At 37.5% G+C, this 25,404-nt stretch overlaps 1 protein-coding gene across 5 annotated transcripts in view; it reads right to left on the bottom strand.

The window, feature by feature from the left end:
* Positions 1-11,023: 11,023 nt before the first annotated feature.
* The window catches only part of LOC129246421 (zinc finger protein squeeze), a 32,877-nt gene continuing 18,496 nt past the window's right edge, over positions 11,024-25,404 (bottom strand). For 2 of the 5 annotated variants that reach the window (XM_054885237.1, XM_054885271.1), the window contains exons 2-3: positions 15,798-16,485; positions 11,024-13,257 (exon numbers count right to left, since the gene is read on the bottom strand). In XM_054885237.1, coding sequence (XP_054741212.1) covers positions 11,830-13,257; positions 15,798-16,250 — 1,881 coding nt within the window. In that variant the 5' untranslated portion in view covers positions 16,251-16,485 and the 3' untranslated portion in view covers positions 11,024-11,829. Of the gene's footprint in view, positions 13,258-15,797; positions 16,486-17,058; positions 17,147-17,196; positions 18,194-25,404 lie in introns of those variants that run through there. The other 3 variants (XM_054885246.1, XM_054885256.1, XM_054885263.1) reach the window with 3 other exon arrangements.

The following is a 25,404-nucleotide window of genomic DNA, read 5'->3' as shown; positions in this document are numbered from 1 at the left end:
TTGGTATAACTGTGAAATAGAGCCATATGTGTCTATAAGTACATATTATTATATATATATATATTCGCGAGAGTATCAGTAATAAGGATATAAGATTAGATAGTCTCATCATAGAGAGTTGATATACTGTACTACCGCCAGATTGCCAAAAAAGTTCCAGCGATTTCATTGAGAAAATAATATACTCGTATTTAAGCTTGTTTTCAAATGCCTGATTGCCAGTCGTTTCGGCAGATTTTGTACTAAATTTCAAATTGCACAGTTTATTTTTTCATTAGATATGGCCATCCCCAGCTTAAAATTTCTGAGTTCTCAGCGTTGGATGTTATCTGTTTTCTACGTTAGTCCAGGTCCAGGTGTAATTTATTCTACAATTATAACAATGTCTATTTTTATAACGAGTTCTAGTGGGCCTAGCATAGCCTTCTAAATATTCTATATTGTTTCCTATTGATTTTTCAATGTGGAGGATTTTTACGTGGCGGGTCCCAAGACCCAGTGCACAACCAGATATTCTGGGTTGTTTTGCTTTCTCGCATTATCTCGCTCTAGAACCGATGTTCGGAAGTTACCCTGAGGATGCTTGGGCGAAGCTCGAAAGTTCCTGGCAATTACCAATTGAATGGCGATCAGATACTTTACCCAGTTCCGTGACTTCGACACATGAAATGTTCTATGTTCCTCGTGGATTGTGCCGAAGATTTTTCGATCTTTACTTTTTTAACTTTACGATGACATAGACACAGTAATGGCTCCTTTCGGCCAGCCTACAGAGAGGTGGCGAAGCAAGTAAAAAAAATCAGCCAGAAATGATAGGAGAAAGTTCGTTGAAGACCTTGCTAGCGAAGCCGAAGCGTCAACAGGAGTAAACAATATGAGACATCTGTACCGCATAGTTGGCCACCTAACCAACCAGCGGAGTAACAGCAACCAGCCGATCAGAGATCTGAATGGTGCTTTGCTGACTTCCGGGTCTGGTCATAGACCCGCATATGGAAGGAACACTTTGAAGCAACTAGCAACATTGCTCTTAGCAGTATACCTATCTTCAAAGTGGCAGTACAACAACAACCAACAATAAAATAGCAACAACCTGCCCCAGCCTAGCCGAGATTAAGGATGCAATTGAGAATCTGAAGCTCAACAAAAGTGCGGGCGAAGATGCCATACAGCCAGAACTAATAACAGCCGACCCGCAAATATCTGGGGAAATTCTTCATCCCCACATCACCGCCGTCTGGAGCAATGAAAAGCTGCCTCCGTCCTGGACAAAAGGTATCATAGTGAAGCTGCCCAAGCTGCGGCAACTGGCGAGGAATAACCCTACTTAACACTATCCACAAAATTGTAGCCGTAATCGTAAAAAGCAGGCTCAAAGATATGGAACGCTCCTTAAGAGAGCTGAAGCTGTGTTGACCAAGCCAACACACTTCGGATTATAGTAAAACATTCAGTTAAGTGGCGCTCCCCACTCTACATGCTGTTCGTAGACTTTAATAAGGGGCTCGACACTATCAAACGATACGCGATATGACTGGCACTGAGTAGAAAGGTAGTTCCCGCCAAGATAATCCGCCTCATTAAAGATCCCTACGAGAACTCCTTGTCCCCTGTCGCCCCTTCTCTTCGCCATCGTCCTTGATGACGTCATGAGTCAACTGACCCTGCACAAAAAAGGTTTCATATGGAGTTGCACCAGACATCATGAGGACCTGGACTTCGCTGATGACATCTGCCTCCTCTCTCACAAACTCTCCGACATGCAAGCGAAGGTGAACAAACTAGTCGCACTGGCACGTACTGTCGGACTGGAGGTCAATATCGCTAAGACCAAGGGCATGAGAGTTAACGCAAGGCAGATATTGGTTGACGGATGCCCGGTGGAATTCGTTGAAAGCTTCTGCTACCTCGGCTGCATCATCACGGCAGATGGTGGAGCAGATGAAAGGTCAACTGCAGACTAAACAAAGCAAGGGCGGCATTCAGGCGAATGCATATGGTATGGGAGAGTTCGCAAATGTCCACGCGCACTAAACTACGAATATTCGGCTCAAGGCAGTATTGTTGTACGTAAGCGAAACATGGCTGGTCTCTAACACCGTCACACAGAGGCTACAATCCTTCATCAACATATGCCTCCGCATCATCTGCAGAATATTCTGGCCAAACACCATCAGTAACGACGCATTGTAGAGATTAACGAACGAGGAACCCATTCTTAGGCACATCACCCGCAAGGGAGCAGAGGTCGCGGTCGACCAAAAAACACTTGGAGAAGGTCGATGCTGATGGGGCGGTGCAAAAACAACAGCACAAAACCGTGTACGATGGAAGAGTCTTGTCGAGGCCCTATGCTCCCGGAAGGAGTGAACAAGGAAAAAAAACAAAAGGCACAGTGCAACGAATAAAGATCATGGATGAAGACGGTTGGTAGGTAGAAATATCAGGTAGAGAAGGACTTGGCATCCGTTATTCTATCCAACTGGCGTCGGTTAGCACGAAAAAAAAACAATTGGCGCGCTTTGTTAAACTCAGCCAACATCGCTTAAGCGGTTATTGCGCTAATCAAGAAGAGGAAGATTGTTTCCTCTTCCTCCCTACACACTCCACACCTACAATGTAGATCACTAGAAGGGCATATTAATCATGAAATCTTTTGGCTTTATGTTCTCTAGGTAAGAGTTTAGGTGTGATAAGAGAAGTCTGGGCATCCTATTTTATAAAATATGCCGAGCTACAGTAATGGGTGCCTTTTTGGCTTTTTGCCAGTTGTCCGCAGCTGGGAAAAATATCTGGCGGTCGTTTATGGACTCGAAGAAGTTCTTTGGACGCCCACAGCGCCATCACAGAAGAAGTTTTACGAAAGTATTAAAAAGTACTTTCACCTACTGAGGTTCCAATTAACTCAACTAAAGAAAAAAGTCTCGTTACAACTATTTTCTAAGCAAATATTTTTTTATATTTCTTCTTAAATTTCGTTTACGGCTTATACTTATAGCTTAATTTTTACAATTTTGTCATCAATGTCTGATATTTTAAATATTTTTCTTTCGTTTTCTTATGCATTTATAATTTTCCTTCAACATAATAAAATTAAAGCTATATTTTTTATTAGTGCAGTTTCATTTGAGCATTCGACTTAAAGATTCTCTAATTAAAAATTAATATAATTTTTATTTTTACAATTTTAAAATTAGTTGTTTGCTATAAAAATACAAGTTTTTTTTAAAATAGAGGAAATAACTAAAATTAAATGGAAGTTAGTTTTTTTTTGTATTTCGTTAAAAACGGGCCGTTAAAATTTGCAGTGAGCAAAAATTAGAAGTAAAAAAGTTAGGAAAGGATTAGGTGGTAGCGGTTTTGCACTATGGGACTCACTCAGGCTCATAGCCCATTGTGATGCTGCGTGGGGACTTGTCCCTATCTCTTCTAAAACCAATCTGAACTGTGCAGAAACTTTGGAAGTACCCTGATTTCCAAATCATTGAAAACACAGAAGCTGCAAAATTGCCTCTTCATATTCCTCATTTAGACAGCTTCTGCAGCAGTCATGTGTCTGCTCGTCCATCCTGTGGGCGCGTCTGCTTATTAGGTAGTGCACCGTTATTACGGAAATCAGTCTGACAAGGCTGTGTTTATTTGGCTTAGCAGAGATTCTGTGTGCGTTTAGCAGTTGGGTTCGCTTTTCTAACAATTTTCTCAAAAATAAGTAACTTATTGGATGTAAGGGTGTGCCTGTGTATTCGTCAGTCAGCTGACTGTCAAGTACTGCTAATTGGCTCTTGCAATGGCGAGGCACCCATTGTTATGCGAACACTTTCCAATAGTTCTAATGGCTTGCGTCCCTACTATTTTAGCTACTTCGCACTTTGTTCAATATGAATCATAGTTATAATAATTCTTGCTCGTGTTTTTGTAATTAACCTTTTTTTGTGTACTAACTCATTTTTTGTTTAGTATCCATTTTTAATTTTTAATTTTCTACTACACTTTTACCGTTCATTAATTGTTGTACACTAGAAAACAGTGATTGCCATTGGTGTGGGTTTATTGCTTTAAATTACCGTTGCATATTTTTTATTCGTTTGTGCATACTTATTTACATAGAATTGCTTTGTTATGGTTTTAGTTTAATTAATTTACCTTAAACTCTATTTGTTATTGAAGTTTTTATTTTTGTTTTCTTTTTTTTGTATCTTAGCAAAAGTGAATGTAGAATTCGTGTTGGCTTATTATAATAAATGATTATTAATATTATCAACGTTTAAGGGGGGAAGCTGGTCTAGAATTTTGAAAAAATCGAAAAAATTTTTTTTGTCTTAAAAGGTGCTTTAGGGTCTTAGAAATAATATACCAAATGAGGGATGCCAGCAAAAATGTCTAAATGCCCAAATTTTTCATTCGACGGCAGTGCCTCGCAGGTATGCCCCGAACGCTATTTACAACTTTAAACGCGTTTTTCTCGAAATCACTTTTTTTAAACTGGCCGAAGACATAACTCGAACAAATCTTTACCGATTCTTACGAAATTTTGACAATACATTCGAAATACCTTTCTCCGGAGACGTACGTAGGATTTTTTATTTATATTACATAGTTTTTTTTTTAATCAACAATTTTATGTCGTTTTTTATAGTGAAAATTGTAACTTTTTGTTCAAACGTGCACCATTTCGCGAAAAAACAAAATATCGAAAAAATCCTACGTACGTCTCTTTCTGTTGTTATATAGAAACTAAAAAAATTTTATTTTTTGATCCAGGACAAAAATTAAGGAGTTTACGTCTTCGGCAATGGACCCACTAGAAAAAAAGGCGCCTTAGGAGAACTGCTGGACAGCGGCCATTTTGAAATTAATTCAGACGAAAAATTTTGTATTTGTACCATGAAAGCTATATTATTAAACCTATTTCACAGATTTTCGATTGATTCCTTTGTTGAGTCAAAATAAATTCATAAAATATGCCCATTTCTTGCGCTCTAGACCAGCTTCCCCCCTTAAAATTAATTTAAAAGTAATGGGCGTATACAGCAGGTATGGATTTTCCTTTTAGAAATGGGTGCTTATTGGTTCATTAAAAATCATACATACATATACATATATCTCTTATTAAAACGTATGTACCTAGAAAAGTTTAATGTTAGGTTATAAAGAAATAAATGCTCGTAGTATTTAAATGATATTTTTCATTAGATAATTAAAGCGAGAAGAACTGAGCAAATTTGACAGCTGGTTAGCTGTTTTTATGTTGTAGTTGTCAATCAGTTGTGCAATAAAACTTCCATTTAATGGCTTTTTTCAAAAGTTTACTTAAGTTTATTTTCCAAATTAATTTTTAAGCTCAAGCGCTTGTGTATTCGTATTTTTGCCCACGCTTCTCAAGCGCTAAAGTGATTGGTGTGAATGGAGCGCGTGAACTGAGTTCAAACTGCCTTTTTCTACGGTCGTAAATTGGTTTACATCGATAAAGCTGTTAGCTGTTGGAATGAGCGAATGAACTCTATGTATGTATATGCTCTCCATTTCATTCACCAATGACTGAGATGCTCAACCGGCTGCAATTCTGAACTGATTTACTCTGTCATGTCATGCGCGTATGGAAACTTAGTTCGCCTGTCACTTCAGGGAACGGCTTTTTTCATAATTTAGCGTTTCGAGGTTACAGATTCTGAAATTCTGATTAAAAAGTGTGAAATTTTGTTGATTGTTTTTAATTTGCACGAATTTCTAAACTTGAATTTACAGTTTGTCAAGGAAATGTTTCAACATCGACTACGCTAGTGAAATTCAGATATATTGCAGAAGAAAATATGTATTATTTCGTGCTTCTCTTTCAATTTTTGATTTTATTTGACTAATAATAAATAAATCATAAGTAAAGGGTGATCCGATTAGAGGTACGTTTTCCCAATAGGGGTTTTTTGACAGATCACGCGTGATTGTTGTCAAACTAAATATTATACATAATTTTTTTTAGGACATTTCATAATGGAAATACTTACGCCTCAACAAAAATCGACGCTCTGTGAAAAGTGTTCATCGCGCGCTCAGACTAACTTATGGTGTTCAGCGACGAGACCCATTTTTGGCTAATGGCTATGTTAATAAGCAAAATTGCCGTATTTGGGCTAAAGAGCAACCCGAAGCCATTCAAGAAAAGCCATTATATCCACTGAAAACAACCGTTTTCTATGCGCTGGAGGAATCATCGGCCCATATTTCTTCAAAGACGAGACTGGCGTCAATGTAACAGTGAATGGCGATCGCTGTCGCGCCATGATACACGACTTTTTGATGCCGGTTGCCGGAAATTGAAGCCCGTGATCGCACAGCATTTGGTTCCAACAAGACGGCGCTACTTGCCACACAACCCGGCAAACTATGGATTTACTGCGTCGTCGTTTCGGTGAGCAATTCATCTCTCGTCTCGCACCAGTGGATTGGCCACCAAGATCGTGAGATATCATCCTTTGTACTTTTATTTGTGAATGGGTTGGTGCGTGACTATCATTCGGAGGGAACGTAAGTTCGAATCTCCGTGAAATACCAAAATGAAGAAAGAAATTTTTCTAATAGCGGTCGCCCCTCGGCAGGCAATGGCAAACCTCCGGGTGTATTTCTGCCATGAGAAACCTCCTCATAAAAAATATATGCTAACATCAAGACGCGCACCACAAATAGGAGGAAAAGCTCGGTCAAACACCCAATGTAAAGTCTAAAAGCTTAGTGGATAAACCAACTTCGATTAAGGCATTGGAAGCCAACATTACTAAAGTTATTCACGAGATGCCAACCGAAGTTCCCCAGAGAGTCATTCAAAATTCGTGTTTACGCAGTGCAGAATTACGGCGCAGTTGCGGCCAACATTTGAAAGGGATTATCTTTAAAAAATAAATGTCATGAATGGTTCTACACAAAAATAATAAAGATTGCCGAATTAATTTGATTTTTGTCGTTTTAATGCAATTCAAAATCCGGTACCTCTAAATTGATCATCCTTTAGAAAATAAAGTTATTTCGTATAAAAGAAGCAAAAAAATAAAAAGCAAAAACTATATGCACTTCAAATACAGCTGCCAAGAGAGTCGTTTTACATTTGTAGTTAGAAGCTTTTAGTTATAAGTTAAACAAAAAAATGTGAATCGGTACTTTCTATGACTATCCCGAATATCTATAACTCTTTGTCATAGAATGAATCAATTTTGTGTGGCTTGTGGCTTTCTTCTAAAATAACATTTTTGAGTTCTGCTCGTCTATTTCAATGTTTTTTTTTTTCAACCTTTTTCTTTAAATATGTCCACAAACATTCTAGGGAGGTTTGGGTTGATATATCCAATGATTGACTGCAATTAAAAATAAGTCACAATCTGACCACATCACCTTTGTGTTTTGGTTGGTAGCCCTGGTAGAATTTAAGCTGAGGTTTGTTTGTTATCGACAATGAAACCAAACTAGATGGGAAACTAGATGATTTAAAAAAATTGCGAGAGCTAATATATTATACGATTTCAGTCATGCAAAATGACTTGAATATTTTGGTATGTCAAAACATTTTCTTGACAAACTCTATATGGATTTTGTAAGAGAATGGACTTATGTAATCATAAAAAAGTTATCAAAATTTATTAAGAAACAAATAAATTGGCAAAACTTGTCAGTATTTACTGAATTTTTCAACTAGGTGCTGTTTATATTATATTATATACTCGTATAAAAGAAATATTGAGCAGTCATTAAAATATATAAAGAAAATGCAAAAGATCGGCAACAAAAAAAAAAATTCTCAAAAATCCACGCGTTTTTTGAGCCACTTGAAACTTGCAAAATTCAATGGGCTATAAAACTTCTTACTTGATTTTTTTTCTTTTTTAACATATTTATTGCATCACCGCTTTTTCAGTTAGAGTTAAATTTAAAAAAATAGCAGTTAAATTTTCATGATATTTTACTCCTTAGTTTGTGAGTTATTGTCCATGGGTGACGCTACTTTTGTTATTTTTAAAAAGAGTTTCTTGCTTAAATGTAAAACATACCGTTCAAGCGAAGCAATAGCTCGAAAAGTGCTATGGGGGCTCCGCTCCACCAGAATGAGAATTTTTATTTATAAAGGAAAATGTACAAAATATTTACAAAAAGGCTCTTGAATTATTTTCATCATAAAATAATTTCTTAAATAGAGTTTGGCATGAACAAACATTTTTTTTAATTATTCATTATTACCCCTGGATCACAAAACATTCGTCTAATAGAGTACGCACGCCTGCAGTTTAGCGAATTCAACAGAACTTTAATAAACAGTTAAATAGAAATAATATAACACTTCTCTTAATTGACACTCATTTGTTTGAAATAAAAGAAGGAAATATAAAAATATACTTGTTTTTAATTTGTAGTCTGTCAGACGTTTGATTAGTGACAGAGTAACACTAATTTAATTTTAGTGATCGAGGGTTAATTTCTAAATTCTACTTTTTTCATATACAAGGGGGGTCAAATTAATCACCCAATAAAAGATAATGATTTTGAGTGATGGAAGTCTTCATTTTGACCTTTTCGCACTCCATTGCATGTCTTTTTATAAACTGCAGCAGCCTAATTCACAAGTGTCAAATATGATTGACGTACGACGCAATTTGCAAAAATGTTAAATCTTTCGCGAGGGTGATTAATTTCACGTCACCTTTTAATCTCCATAATATTGCGTCTTGTGAAGAATTTCGTTGCTAGAGTAACTTCGAATTCAGAAAATTTTCTCATTTAAATTGCCGTTTATGTCAAAATGGGAAATTGATATAAAAATGAAGTCGAGCTTCGTATTATTTTCATTCGAAAATTCTCCTTCTTCTTAAGGGGGGCGTAACGTTAATTCATGGAAAAAAAGGCACATTTTTATGATTTTTTTTTGATGACACAGTTAAAATTTATTCGTCAAATCTTTTACTACATAAAACTATAGCATTTGAAGTATATTTTGTGAAATTTTCATCCAAAAATATTTAAAAATACGGCAATGGCAGAAATTATTCGGACGCATCTCAAAAAAAAGTAGTTTTGCGGTGCCCCTCATAACTCGGTGTTAAATCATCTGAAATCAAAAAACCAAAGTTATTTCGTTAGATAATCGTTTTCTCCGGGTAACGCCGAGAGGGTTTTTTGAAATTAAAAATTTTTCGATTTTTGGGAACACGTTAAAGTCAAAAACACGATTTTCGCGTAAAAAATCGGTGAATTAGCTACCGTAAAAACAAAAGTATCAACAAATTCGAAAAAAACTCTTCGGCGTTACCTTGTAAAACATCTACAGAAAAAGTGTTCAAAATTTCAAAAGGATCGGTGCAGTAGTTTCAAAGTTATGAGGGGCACCGACTTTGAAAACGTAAGTTGTGGGAACAACGCTTTAAAGTTCAAATGGCGCGCGGTTGAGCCAGGTAGGTAGCAACACTTACATGGCTGTATCTTTGTAAGTTTTGCTCCGATTCATCTAAAATTTTCACACAATATTCTTGAAAGGTTCTTCATTTAAAAAACTAAATAAAAAAAAAAAATGCGCAAAAAAAATTTAAAAACGTTACCCCCCCCCCCTTAATTGGCGCGATAACCGCTTACGCGATTTTGGCCGAGTTTAACAAAGCGCGCCAGTCGTTTCTTTCTCGTGCTAACCGGCGCCAATTGGACACACCAAGTGAAGCCAAGTCCTTCTCCACCTGATCTTTCCAACGCAGAGGAGACCTTCCTCTTCCTCTACTACCACCAGCTGGTACCGCATCGAATACTTTCAAAGCCGGAGCGTTTGTATCCATTCGGACGACATGACCCAGCCAACGTAGCCGCTGGATCTTTATTCGCTGCGCTATGTCTATGTCGTCGTAAAGCTCATACAGCTCATCGTTCCATCGTCTGCGATATTCGCCGTTGCCAACGTGCAAAGGTCAAAAAATCTTACGCAGAATCTTTCTCTCGAACACTCCAAGCGAAAATCACTCTGGGAAAATTCAAAGTAGTAAGTCTGTTTCATTTATTTTGGTTGCAATTTCCGTCTTGTAAGAAAAACAACTCAAACCTCTGTGTAGAATTATCTGCAGTGCCTCACTGCTGACCCCCATTTGAGCTGGTAAATTCCTTATCGGATTGCCCGTCGTGACTTATGTGGCAGCAGCTGCAGCTGGCGCAACAATTATTTGTATTAAATTTGTATTTGTAAAAATTATAAATCTTCGATGAAAAATTATAAATGGCGAATGCATAATTGATTAACTTATTGTTTTTTGTTTAAATAAAAGTCTACGGTAAAAACGCTACGAACTTATTCCCCAACCCAATACACAGCGGTCCCGCCAGACCCGCGTGCCCTACCGAAGGTTTTCAAAAAAAGTGTCCATCGGAGGGCTAAAAATTTCATGATTTTTCATTCACAATACAAATTTAACTGTAATTTTTCGGCAATGTTGCCATCGAAAATCCCTAATTAAATTATGAGAATTAAGTATAGTTGTCAATCCGCATTAGTTGCACTTAATTCTTCAGATTTATTCCGAATTAAGTAGTTAATCCCGATTAATGCCACCATCTGTAGCTAGGCTATTAGATCACCTTTAATTATTACCTCATGAGACTGCGTCTAGAAGAAGCTACTCATGTGCTGTTGTTTTTTTTTTTAGAAAACTTTTATAGAAAATTTTTTTGTAAGAAAAAGTAAGTATTTTTATTGAGATTCATAAATTCGTAATACAAATATTTAGGTAATTACTTATAAGTGATTAAGTAGTATAATAAAATTTTTAATGCATGCATGTAGCTACGAAAATAAATTTCCAAAATACAATTTAAACAAATAAAATTTTGTTTCACAAAATCTTAAAGAAGTTAGAAGTGGATGTCGTATACAAATAGGTGCACATACATATGTATATTACATATGTATATAAAATTTATAAAAAATTAGCGTGAAACCAAAAGTCATAGGTATATACTTTTGTCTCCGAATCGCCTAATCCTAGCTAACTCTTAAACTACCTAAAGTAAATTCGGCTTATCAAACTACTTTTGCTACAATACGATTACCTAATTACTAGATGAGTTACTAATCGCTAATTACAGGTAATTACTATAATTAATTATATGCTACAATTTGTATAATTTGTATACTGTAAATGCGCACAGGCGCACTGCAAATGAGAGAAGAAAACCTGGTGGTGGTTGTTCGTATAGCAAAGGGAGATGGCAAAGAGAAGCACCTGCCGTTGAAAAGTGCAAAAGACACAGGTACCAGATTTCTGTAGAGAAACGCACAGGCATGCAAATGTACGGGCCAAAGGTGGCCTCACTTACAAACATGCACACATACATATAGATAATATAAGAAGCAGTGTAAGTAGGTGGTGTTGAAGAATTGTGGGAGCAAAGATTATCAGTATCTCTGCTTGCTGTTTTTTTTATATTAGTAGATGTATTCGTATTTTGCGCGCAAATTAAATTGCTGCCAGCAGCTAAGTGCTTCGACTGCGTGTACCTTAGTTTTTAATAATTTTTTGCTTTTGTTGTTTCTTGTACGTTTTGCTTCATTGCTGCTTTTACTGCTTTTGTTGAAGCCATCTTTATAACCTGAGTTTGTGCTGTTGCTTTTGTTGTTCACGTTGCATGTCTCGCAACGCTCTGTTGTGCGCCCTCCTGCCGACTGGTCACTTAATGCTCTGCATCTTCCCCATTTCACCTCAGTCAACTCAACTAACTGCGTTCACGTGCACGTTCATGTTGCCGCTTTTTACATTTTTTTCTTCTACCACGACATCCGCTGTTGTTGTTGCCAACACCGCTGTGATGCCCGGCGTACTATTGACCCTTGTCCTTGCCGGCACCGCCCGCAGTCACACCAGTCAAGCCGAGCAGGTGATCGCTGGCCAACAGCCCTGCTGCTGCTGCTGCGCTTGGTTGGTGCGCATAGTTGCGTATCTGATGCAATGAGATGAGTTGCGTCGGAAAACCGGCTGCCGCGGCGGCATTCTGCTGGTACAGGTACGCTGCGGCGGCGGGTGGACGCTGTTGCGCAGCTAGCGCATTCAAGTGTGGTGGCGCCGTGTTGATTGGTGTAAAGGCGCTTGTTGTTTTCACGTCATAATTGGCCGCGGCCGCCGCTGCTGCTGCTGCCGCTGCCGCCGCATTGCCCATTAATAGCGGATTTGGCGAGTGTGATTGTTGATGTTGGAGCTGCTGTTGTTGTTGCTGCTGTTGTTGCAGGTGGTGTTGTGGTGTTTGGCGCATCACCAAATCTTCGCCCTCATCGTTGGGCGATTGTGAGTGATTGGGTGTGCTGCCGCTGCCGGCACTATCGCCTCCACTACCTGCACCACCATTCACCAGCCGCTGATGATGTTGCAACAGTTCTTGCTGCTGTTGTTGTTGTTGGTGCTGTTGCAACGCTGCAAAGTTATAGCCATTCTGCGAGTGTTGTTGCTGTTGCTGTGCAGCCGCTGCGGCTGCTGCTGCAGCAGCAGCAGCTTGTTGTTGTTGTTGTTGTATAGCTTCAGCTAGCGTGGCGGCATTTACTGCACTATCAGCACCCACTTTCGCCCAATACGAATTAGGATCGCTGGTCGCTGCTGCGGCGGCGGCATTCATCACCACCTGTCGCTGCAAATTTAGGCCGATACCGCCGGCAGGCACGTGGTGTTGTGGGTTAGCTGTAGCATTCGCATGACGTTGCTGTTGCTTCTCCGCCTTCTCGGCATGCTTTTGCAAGTGCTTTTGCAAATAAGTCTCCTGCGTGTAAGACTTGCCGCAGAGGTTGCAGATGTGCGTCTTCAGGTGCTTCGAGTCTTTGTGCTTCGGTATGTGCTCCAGCAGCGTCATTTCGTCGGTGAAACATTTGTAGCAGGAATTACATTTGAAGGGTTTGTCCGTTTGGTGGCAGCGTGAGTGCGATTGCAGATTGGAGAGCTGCGAGAAGGCTTTGGGGCAACCGGCATGACGGCACTTGTAGGGCTTGTCCCCAGTATGGGTGCGGATGTGTTGCTGCAGGTGCGATAGTTGTGTGAATTTACGTTGGCAGATCTCGCAGCGGTACGGCTTGATGCCCAGATGGATGCGGGTGTGCTGCGATAGGTAAGACGAGTTGGCAAAGGTTTTCGTGCACTGGGTGCATTTGTAGGGCTTGGCATCACGACCATCGGGGGAGCCTTGTTGGTTGCGTTGTTGCTTGTGACTGACGGTGTGTTGTTGTTGTTGCTGCTGCTGTTCTACAACGGCTGCATGAGGATCATACTGCAATTAAAAGGATGAGAAAAGGAGATACTGTTAAAGGTGTATGCTCCGAGCAAATGAAAAAAAGCGTAATAAAATGTGATAAGTTGAGGAGAAAAAATTAGCTAATAGCTAATAGATGGAAAATATCAACAAACTCCCAAAAAAAAAAGGTTTACTGTTTGCTCTGGAAGTTCAACACGGGTGGGCTCTGCCTGAGAACCTCAATGGATAACACCTTATGGAATATTATTTATTTATTTTTTCTTTTTTTCATTTTCATGTAGCTCACATCATTTTCGGGTATGAGCCTAATCGAGCCATAAATATAATCTTTAGAAATATAACAACCTCAGCGCCATCTGGAGTGCATACCTCGTATATAAATATTCATATATGCATGTATGTATATTCGTAAGAGATTTTAGTCAGAGATATAAGAGAGCCAAGTGTGGTCATAGAGATCATCTAACGACAAGCGTAGGTTCTCTTGGCCGGGTTGAACTAAAAGGAGAGTGAGTTGTTAGTTTAAGCAAACATAAGAAAAGGTGGCTGGCGACATGAATAAGCTTCTCCTTGCTCCACAATTGTAAGGACTTACTTCTATTATACCTTGGCATAGCAGACGTTTTTTATCCACCAAAATTTAACCGGCTAAACTACTCCCACCCAATTGTACTTCGCAACTCGAGCTCTCAGATGGTAGTGGTAAGTCTCTGAGAAAGACATTCAACGGAGGTTTTAATTAACATTCAACGAAGGTTTTAATTAACTTTCAAGTCCTATCTATTTTTGATTCACATAAATGAGCTCTGGGAGGCGACAAAACATCTTCAATCCAAAGCCGGAGAAGGTGAAGATGAATGTGCCAGCTAACAAGACCGTGACGATAATTTTTTGGGTCCAAATTTGGCCCCTGCGACTTTTTTCTGTTTCCAAATATAAATAAATGCCACGATGGGTAGATATTTAAGTGAATAGAAAAGAATAAAGAGTTAATCTAAAAAATTACTGCTCATTTTTGGGAATGCAGGAAAATCGCATTTTTTGGAGGACATATGGAATTGGAAAAAAGTTAGATAGAGTTTTTGGAGCCTGTATTGAACACACATTAAAAGACATTCATCTGAAGGCTCTTACCACCTTCCTAAGCTCTCGACCCCCGAATGATGTTAGCGAAGTCCTCCCACCATCTATTTAATGCGACTTTCGGAATGCCCTTGCCCCAAAAATCACAAGAAACGCCTCTTCAGATTATGCCATCGTTCACGTTTTTGCGGAATATGACAAGATGGGCTTTACTAGAGACGTGTGGTATATTATTTGCCACCGTCGAAAGGACTTAACTTCGGAGTACACAATTTCAAATCCAAAATGGTACTTAAGATCCTAATTATGGCATACGAGAGGAGTTGTATTTTCTCATACCTCTAGTGAAATCTCCCATATCGAGCTAATCTAACAACAACAAAATGCTGATGAGTGTTTCAGGATTATAACTTCCCTGAAAAGTTCTTGTCTAATAACAGAAGAAAAGAAAAAATGTGTCCCTTAAGAAAGGCACATAAATACCATTTTTGCAAAAATGTAAACAATTTCCGAACTGACACTCGCTATGAATAGACGATCTAGAGCCTCTAGATGTTATTATATATTGATTTATTTCTATTTCTAGTAATTCTAGTAAATCTAGTATTGATTTTTGGCATTTTTTCCCTATGTACAAAAACTTTCGAGCATGGAAGCAAATACATAACACCGTCAACAAATAAAATTATCAAAACTCAAACAGCAGCAAATTTAATAAACTTCAACAATATAATTTTGGGTTTGGGAATAAGTTTCCGCCCTCGTAAGAGGTGTCGCTGCAGATACTATTTTTGAGTTCGCTCTATATTACTAGGTGATTTGAAGGTGTATATGTGAGGTCTTGATCGTAGTAGTTAGTTGACATTCGTTTGAAGCGAAAATATCCTTTTTATCTGACTAAAACTTTCAAAAAATTTTGACTAAAAAGGTTTGGATTTCTTTTTTAATTTTGTATAAGATTTGAAATTTTGATGGTTTTTTTAATTTTTTTATTACTTTTTTCTAAGATTTGAATTTTTGTGTAAGATTCGAAATTTTGATCAATTTTTTTATTTTGTATAAGATTTGTAAATTTTGATTAATTTTTTTTTATAATTTTGGATAAGATTTTAAATTTTGATAAAATATTTTACTTTGTTTTTAAATTTTGTTAAGATGTGAAATTTTAAATTTATTTTTTAATTTTACATGAGATTTTAAATTTTGATAATTTTTTTTTTTAATTTTGTATAAGATTTTAAATTTTGATGAAGCTTTTTTTGTGTTAATTTTATACGAGATTTGAAATTTTGATGATTTTTTATTTTTTTTTAATTTTGTATAAAGTCTGAAACTTTGATTTATATTACTTTTGTTGTACGCAGTTACGATTATGAGCTGAGACTTTAAAATGTTTTTCCCCTCAAGACAATTAATTCACTTCAAGCGATAGCTCCAATTTCAATTATTTCCACTTCACCGTTACTACTCACCTTCTGTTCCGGCTGTTCGGTCATAGTGGGTGTGGCCGGTGAATTTGGCGGACTGTATGATTGCTTCAGTTGTAGCTGTTGCTGTTGTTGTTGATGCGCCGCTACCTGCTGCTGGGCCTGTTGTTGTTGCTGCTGCTGCTGTTGATGAACCTGCTGCTGTTGCTGCTCATGCGCTTGCTGCTGCTGATGTTGTTGCTGCTGATGATCAGCAAGCAATTGCTGTTGTTGTATAATGCCATTCTTCAATGAGTAATCCAAACGTTCCACATTCTGGCGAAACTCATTGATATTGAAAGGCTTGTAATCGTGTGCTGCCAATTGTGCGGCATTGCGCAATTCCATCGGCGTCAGATGATGGCTCAATGATGAGAGGACATTCCGTTCGTTCATTGAGCGCAGCTGATCGATCGAACGATGAAGGTAATCACTCGTAGGTGCTGGTAATTCGGCCATTTTTGTGGTGGCAGCCGCAAAGGTTATTAAATTTGATCGAAATGTGTACGTTACGCAGGCGTCAGTTGCAGTGCGCCAACGCCGCGAAGTGTTAAACGGAGGACGGTGAGCAAAAAACTGCTGGGAATTTCTTCTTTGCACTCGTCGTGTGTCGTGGTCAGTTGCTCTTTTAGGTTAATTGGTGGCGCCAGCAAAGTTTCTTTTTTTTTTGCCAAATCGATATCCGTTGCGTCAGCTGAAAGTGGAAAGAAAAGTTGGTCAGTTGGTGCTTGCAAGAAGTGTCGAGTTGTGAAATGTTGCGGTAAGCAAATTCTACTAAATTATGTGTTATCAACAATTTGTGTGTGCCAATTATATTATAGAATAAGTTTTGATATTTTTTTGTGATTTTTTTCAATTGATCGGTTTTAAATCAAATCTACACCTAACCGATTTTTACGCACCGTTGCCGAATAAGTTGGTGTGTGACTACGCTGAACGGCAGATACATTTCTTTAATACGAAAAATTTTCATGACAATTGTAAAAAATTGTAGGCTTAGAACAAACGCATTTAAAAAAAATTGTCCATCATTAACCGTTTTATGCCCAATATCAGAAAAAAAATTGGGTTCAGTAAACCTGTAATAAAGCCACTTTTCATCACCGAAAAATGCGTAAAAAAAAGTTTTAAAATGGATGATAAATGATCCAATTTGCATCATTGCGTCATACCGCGTCAGAAAGGAGATTTTCTTAATTGAATTCAAAATCAATTTGTTTGGATCCGATAGAGGCTTATATGAAGCATAGATCGGCCGAACACTTACCGGGGGATTGCTTTAGAAGAACTGTTACACAGAAGGTAGCGTAATGATTTGGCGATGGTTTACCTATCATCATTTTGGACTGTTGGCTCTGAAAAGGACCGGTTGTTGTTGTTGTAACAGCATAAAAATCACCCATACATGTTTGGAGAATGCTGCTAGAGTGAAATGGAGGCAAATGGAACAAAAGAAGTGGTTATCCTAAGGCTGGCAATCTTATACCAGTATTCATTGTCGCGAATCCACAGTGGAAGTAATGGCTTGCACAAGACTGTAGTGGTAATGACGATTTCATTGCATCTCCAGGTTGTACTTGGCCTATCCACTCCTCGGCCAACTTGTTGGAAGGGGTTCCAACGAAGGGCTTGCCTAGCAACGTTGTCATCACTTTTTCTAATGTATGCCTTATCCACTGCCATTTCATCTTCTTCTTGAATGTCGCGATTAGCACTTATTCCATCGCCTGCAATACTCGCCACGTCAAGCTTGTTAGCTTTGTTTAGCAAGTCCGAGTTGGATATTGCACGGTTCCAAAAAATTCGCCTCTTAAATTCAGTGCTTGCAGTTATAGAATTTTTATTTATATTAACAATTTTTATTATTTTAAAAACATCCCGAAACCCTGGGATTAAAATTTCCAGCTCATATTGGCCACCCTAGTACATACTTATACAATAATGCTAATCATATGTCGGGTTGCTCGGAAGCGTTTTTTCTAATGGGTACACAGCTATCAACTCCTGCACACAGTTCCCACGGCAATCAGTTATATGTTACCGGAATGACCCGGATTTATAACCGGCCAAGGACCGCCACTCCAACAGCATTCCTCGTACTTGCATGGGGAATGTTGTGCTGCTACAACAACACCCGATTGTTCAGTGCGTAAAAAATATTCAAATTATTTGTTTTATTGACCGGTACATTTTTTACAGAATTTAAATTCTGTTGCTACACAGCTGATATTTTGCCCATTTCACTTCACTTTTTGAGCAACTTAACTTGGCTAATTTCTCAATTTTACATGAATCAACTGTTGCTGTTTGAAAACAAAAACAAAACCGATATGAAACAACGCGTGCTTAATTAAAACAATAAAAAACATGTAAACAACAAAAAGACATAACACCAGACAAAAGCTGAATGCAATTGGCGCCTGCTACATAAAAAGTGAAATTCACACACGTTGCGCAAAAAACGCATAGTAGTAGCGGAAAAAACGGTATTTGCGAAAAGTAGCGACATCAAAAAATACGAAGCGCATGGTGTCAATGAGTAGCAACAACAAGGCAGCATGTGAAAAAAATTGTTGGTACATACATACATATGTATGCAGGTATAAAACAATAAAAGATAACGAGCGAAAAAAATTATACCTAAATATGAAAACACTTAAACGCCACCGAGGAAAATATGAACCCAAAAAAGCCGAAAGACAAAATGCAGAAATGGACAAAAAGTGGGAGTGAGAAGAATGTAAGGAAAACACATATGCATACATACATAAGCCGACAAATAAAAACTGAGAAAAAAGTGACAACAACAACAAATGAAAAATGCTTTGCGAATTTCTCTTTACACCACCAAAGGTAGAATGACGAAAAGGCAGAGCAGAAAAAACGACCGAAATTCAAAACGACCAGCGACCAGCAACCAACAAACAGGCAACCACCCGAAAAAAAAAATCAATAAAAAAGGTGCAACACACTTTCGTACTTACACACTCAAACTACAAAATGCATTCATGGGCACATGGAAGAAACACGTACACATCAGTTTTTTGCTGATATCACGAAAATGGCAAAAAACGAATTATCTGCATATGTGCATATAAATGTGTGTATGTATGTATGTGAGCGAATTCAAAAACGCAAACAGCAGCAATCAATTGATAGACGCAACAACGGCAGCTGCCATGCGACGGCGCCAGCAGGGCGTACTTGTGTGTGTGTATGTGTACGACCATGTGCGAAAAATGCAGTCACAAGCACAGAGAGCGCGCGAGAGCCACCACTGGACAGTGATGAGGAAAATATACATAATTACTTGTACCTTTTTCTCCGATGCTTTAAACTCGAAGGTGAAGGTACAAACGCATCCCCATCCATTTTGGGTACCAAAACAAGCGTGCAAACCTTTAGTTGTTCAGATTATACAGGGCAGCAGATTCAAAGTTCAATACCAATTATTTATACATATAAAGGGTTTTCCAATAACAGGTGTATTGGTAAATGTATTGCGCTATCGAGAGATGATTAACGATTTTTTATGGCCGGAATTAGATGGTATTGATCTGGACAACGTTTATTTTCAACAAGACGGCGCTACGTGCCACATAAGCAACGAAACCATTGATCTTTTGCGGGAAAAGTTTCCGGACCGCATTATCTCTGGAAGAGGTGATCATAATTGGCCACCGAGATGTTGTGATTTAACACCTTGTGACTTTCTTCTTTGGGGCCACGTGAAAGAGAAGGCCTACGCCAACAGCTCAGGATCGATTCAAGACCTCAAATATGGAATTCGTGAGGCTATCGAGGGCATGGGCCAGCCACTTCGCAATTCAGCTATGGAAAGTTTCATGACAAGGATATAGTCTTGCAATCGTTGTCGTGGTGGTCATTTACCTGATGTTATTTCCCACTATTAACGGCATACCTTCCTCTTCATAATGAAATAAGCGTCCGATCATTTATATTAAAATTTTTCTTTGAATATCAAAATAACACCTCTGTTTGGAAAAGCCTATAATAGCATACAATTTGCTTAACATATAATAGCAGCTTTCGCTCGGTAGGCAATGAAAAGTCTCCGAATCCACTTCAGTTTGGAAAAAGCCTATAAGAAAAGAGTTTTAAATGTTTGCCCCAAGTTAGGTCATCTAAGCCAATTTGTCAGCAGGTTCTATCCGCATTTCATTTATTCTTACATGGGAAAATGTAGATGGTAGATGACTGTAGTGATCAATATATCGTAAAGTATTAATCAAACAATTTAAAAATACAAGCCAGGCATTGTATCAGCTAATTACGTGCAACTTTGGTTTCGTCGTGTCTGTCCAGGCATTTTTAATGTTAAAAGCAATGTCCATAAAGTCACAGAACTAATCGAAGTTGATCGGCATAGAAGTAGTCGTAGCATACCCCAGAAGCTAAAGAGCCACCATAAAACAGTTGTAAACCATTTGCGCAAAAATTTTATGCAAAAATAATGGATTTATTTTTTCCAAACTAATATTTGCGGAAAAAGCTATTAATTTTAGTTTACGTAAAGTAAGTACTTCAATGAAACGCTCAACACTTACAGCTGGCCATTAGTTTACACCGGCGGCTCAAAATCCCTCTCCGGTATGGCTTATGCAGTAGTAAAAGCAGAATTTAATATCATAGGAGCATTCCATGAAAAAGTGGAACTCTGAACTGTTTTACAAATATGCATTTTTTATATATTATTGCACGTACATAGTGAGATTATGTTCTCATCTGAAATAATTTAAAAAAGTTGTGGTGACTATGTCTCATTTTTTGTAAATACCGTTATTTATTGAGAGTAACAACAAGTCGGATTTTTTCATTAGTCTTTACACAACTTTTTGCGAGGTCGCTGCCGCTATTGCTTATCAGATCAGTGTTGCCAGTCTATTACAATTGTAATAGATCTATTACATTTGTTCTCAGTTTATTACGCTATTACACTTCATATGAAATCTATTACAATTTCCAATTCTAAGAGGAAACAGGAAAAAAAGTGTTCAAGTTTTAAATTACAATTTCAGCCAAATTTTGAAAAAAATGTTTTATAAAAGACGTATTGGGAAACCTTCTTTATCCATCGCTGCTTATGTTAGTCCCATTGTTAACGAGAGAGGGCGAGCAGCAGCCATAAAAGTAAACATGATGTATACTAAAAGGACATATGTCTGGAAATATTTTTGTTTCATTCGCCCTTTTGACAATAATTTCTCCGCTACTGCACATCGTCAATTTTGAATATGTATAACAACACGATACAACACGTTGCAACTTGCAAGAAGAGATTGCAAAGGGCAAAAAAGCGGGTTGAACTTAAAAATCCTACTGATTCTCTGGTAAGTACTGAATCTCCGTACAAGTCGAAACAGACTTTATCTAAAGCTGTTCAAAAGTCTCTAAAAGCACTACCTCAATCACCAAGAAAGAAAAAAGCGGTTGTTACAGAACTAGCGCGTAAAATGAACATTGCTCTAGCCGAAAGCCCAAACATTAGCACACCAGGTGACGATACACGTTATGACGATGTGAAAGCATTTTACTATCGTCCGGATATTGTGTATCATCGTTGTTTGGGAAAACGGCATTAAGAAGAAGTGTCAAAGCATTATTTGACTTTGTACCTACAAGAAGCTTTTTTCATTTTTAAAGAATTTTTTCCTAATATCGAAATTGGGTTTTCAAAATGTTGTAGTCTAAGACCGAAAAACGTTTTGCTAATGAAAGACACACCTTCAGATCAGTGCAAATGTTTAACTCATGAAAATTTTATATTCAAATTGAAAGGTTTGAAACAAAATTATTGTAACGACTGGTAGACTATGATTTTATGTGATCCTTCTTTGGATTCGAAGTGCTGGAAAAATGAATGTGATACTTGTTCTGATCGCAAAAAAATATTAATTTCTATGGATTTAAGTACAATCAGTGTATGGAAGGAATGGGAAAAAAACTCAGAAAATAAACTACGTTTAGTAAACCACGAAACAAGTTCAGGTGAACTTAAAGAAAAAATGATTGATTCTATCCATATTATGATGAAGCATGTTAATTTAAAACGAGTTCAAGCCGGTGAATTTCAAAAAGACCAACGCAATGAAAATGTGCGAATCCTTCAAGTTGATTTTGCGATGTCTTTTGGCTGTGAATACCAGAATGAAGTTCTTTATTTACTGCTGCAAGTTTTTACAAAGGCAATTGCCAAACATATCTTATATGCTCAGATGCAAATTCGAAAGACAAGGATACAGTTTTTGTTTTCATCAATAAGTTGTTTGACTTGATGCATAAAGAAAATGAAGACTTACTTTCAGCGGAAATTATTTGAAGTGACGGCCCTTCATCGGAATTTAAGAACCGTTATATGGTTAAACTAACATCAATGTTGAGTGAAAAGTACAAAAGGCCCTTTTATTGGAAATGTTTTGCTACATCGCATGGAAAAGGTGTGATAGACGGAGTTGGCGGAAATATCAAAAGACTGGTAAGAGAGAAAATGATGAGCCAAAATGAATATGTTGTTGTCCAATCAACCAAGGACTTTTCTCAATTAGTCACAAAAACCCGTGTGATTTATGTGCCATCCTCTGAAATTTATAAAAGGACTAAAAGTGCATCGCCGTGGGACAATGCCAAAGCGATAACTGGAATTTCCAACTTCCATTTTATTAAAACTGAGGAGAAAGTTGTGGAGTGCAGAAAACATTGCCTTTGCCAAGACAAAACTGTATTTACCTATTGATCTTTACATACAATATATTATAGATTTAAGTTGAACTATGTCCTGTACGTGACGCAACTTGTCTGTACGTGACAAATATAAAAAAATGTTTTTGAATTATAAATATGTGTTTTCATTAATATTTTTTTTCGCTAGTAGCAAGCTTGATTCTTAGTTATAATTTCCTTCGAAGACACTTTTTATGCACCTGTAATATATTCGCTGAAATCTGAATAAAACTATAACGATTTCGAATGTTGGTTGACTTGATGTGTCCCGTACGTGACGTGGGTTGTTTGCATTTTCTTCAGTATTTCACGACTTATTTTAAATGTTTCTTCGCACTATTAAAGACTAGTATATAATCTATTAAATTAGAAAAAAAAAAGTATATATCTGATAAAACAATTAAATGCTATATGTAATATAAGCCGTAAAATTAGTTGAACTTGTCTGTACGTAACAGTGGAATGCACCATACATCTTGCGTGACTAAAGTACTATTCTTTAATTTTCACCGTAGAATCTAAAGGAAACGCTTTCGCCGTCACAGCCTACAACTCTTCACCAGGAAGCGCATGATTTGTACGTAGAACCATCGAGAACGTACACTATCGAAATTCGAGTATTTCAAAAAATCGTGACTTATTAATAGCCCACCAAAACAAATTGAAATAGTTGTGGATGCCAAGCCGTGTTGGGATAAGAGGAAACCACGTCGCTGGTGAAACTGCCATATCTAGCCAATAGCGAAAGTATCCACACTCAGAAATATACTTGTCTCCTATTGGAACACACCGATCCTTCTTTGCCCCAACCAAACGATAAAAATCGACCACCTAAACGAAAACTAAACTAAAAACAACCAATGGACACAGCAACAATAATCTAAAGAACATATTAAGAAGGGAAGTTAATTACTATTATATAACATTTCAATCGTTCTTAGCATACTGAAAGAAAATCATTTGTATCTACTTTCAAATTTAACGAATCATGTAACACATGCCCCACAAAGTCTACGTTCACCCGAATAGCCTTCTTAAATTTATTAAAAACAAAATAGAATATTATGATTAAATTGAAATCTTTACAATTTGTTTATTCACTACTATACATTCCCAGCTTTTAAGGGCAAAAAAACAAGATTCCTCACTTCACTTTTTAGATAACGGGAAAATAATTTCAACAGCATGTAAATGTGGCACCAAAAAGTCTGCGTTCAGCCTGTTTATTTTGATGATACCGTTAATTTTAATATATTTTTCTTTGTTTATATTAATTTTTGGTTGCGCATTACTTCGACTGAATGTTAACAAAGCTTAGTGGACCATTTTATTTATAACTGGAGACAATTAAAGAACATGGAAGGAAAGGGAAAAGAAATAAGCGTTTCTGAGAGGAAAATAATTATAAAAATGTGGCAAGACGGAAAAAGTTTCCGAAATATTGTATTGTATCGTATTCCTCTATTCAGCGAGTTGTAACAAATTTTCGGCAAACTGGAATTTTTACATCTAAGCCCGGGTCAGGACGTTCGAAATAATTATCGACCCGGGAAGAGCGTTGTATAATCAACTTGGCAAAGGTTAGCCTCCGGATTACATCTTCAAAATTAGTTGAAAACATAAATCAAACATTTAAAAAAAGTATTTGCGCTGAAACTGCCAGAAAAATTCTGCTTCAAGCTGTATACCATGGTAGAGTCGCCCGAAGAAAGCCTTTCATTTCTCTTGTGAGCAGACGTAAACGCATTCAGTTTGCTAATGAGTACATAAATAAGCCTCCCGAGTTCTCGAAAAAAGTAATATTTTCGGACGAAAGTAATTTTTGTATATTCGGAATAAAAGGCCGTCAAATTGTTTGGCGAAAACCTGGAACTGCTCTTGAAAGCAAAATCTTGTTGGCATGGTTAAGCACGGAGGTGGCGGGGTTATGGTTTGGGGCTGCATGGCGGCAAATGGCGTGGGTCAGTTAGAATTTATTGATTCGACGATGGATAGAGATACTTGAACATACTAAAACGGAATTTAAAGCAAAGTGCAGAAAATCTCGGCTTATCAAGAACATTTTGGTTTCAACAAGATAACGACCCGAAGCACTCAGCCGAGATCGTTAAGCTTTGGCTCTTGTACAACGCCCCAAAACAGCTTAAAACACCGCCACAGTCCCCAGATCTTAACCCCATCGAGCATCTGTGGGATCTATTGGAAAAAAGAATTCGTCAGCAAGTGATTACTAGTAAAGAGGTTTTGCGGAGTGTCACGCAGGCAGAATGGTGGAAGATAACATCAGAGGAAACAGAGAAACTAGTAAGTTCAATGCCAAATAGGCTGAGTGAAGTCCTGAAGCAACGTGGATATCCATCTAAATATTAGATTTAATTTTTGCATATAGTATATCATGTTTTTGTATTAGACTTTAAGACTGAACGCACACTTTATGGTCGCTTTATTTACTTGTTACAGCCATTATTCACCGTTATCTAAAAACTTATGTGAGGAATCTTGAAATTTATTTTTGTTTTTGAAACTTAAACATATAATAAACATATAAATATATACAAATTTATAAAAATTATAAAATCAGGTTGTGTGTTTCATTCACTAAAAAGTTATTGTAGGGTGAACGCAGACTTTGTGGGGCATTTATATGTATTAAAATCATAAAATTCAGTAGGCTGAAGACTATGGTAGTTAGTGCCCACTGTTTAAGTTGATCTACAGAATATCTTTTATAAATAAACCGTCAGTTTTTTAAGGCCACTTTTCACATAATTTTTTACTTTACGAGTACTTCCCCGTGTAAAATGGAGCACTCTAAAAATGAACTATATGGTTTGCTCTTCAACTATGGTGAAAAAGAAAATTGTAAGGGGCT

Source organism: Anastrepha obliqua, chromosome 1 (genome assembly GCF_027943255.1).
Source record: "Anastrepha obliqua isolate idAnaObli1 chromosome 1, idAnaObli1_1.0, whole genome shotgun sequence".
In the NCBI taxonomy this organism is placed as follows: Eukaryota; Metazoa; Arthropoda; class Insecta; order Diptera; family Tephritidae; genus Anastrepha; species Anastrepha obliqua.
This window is presented reverse-complemented; position numbering and strand designations above follow the sequence as displayed.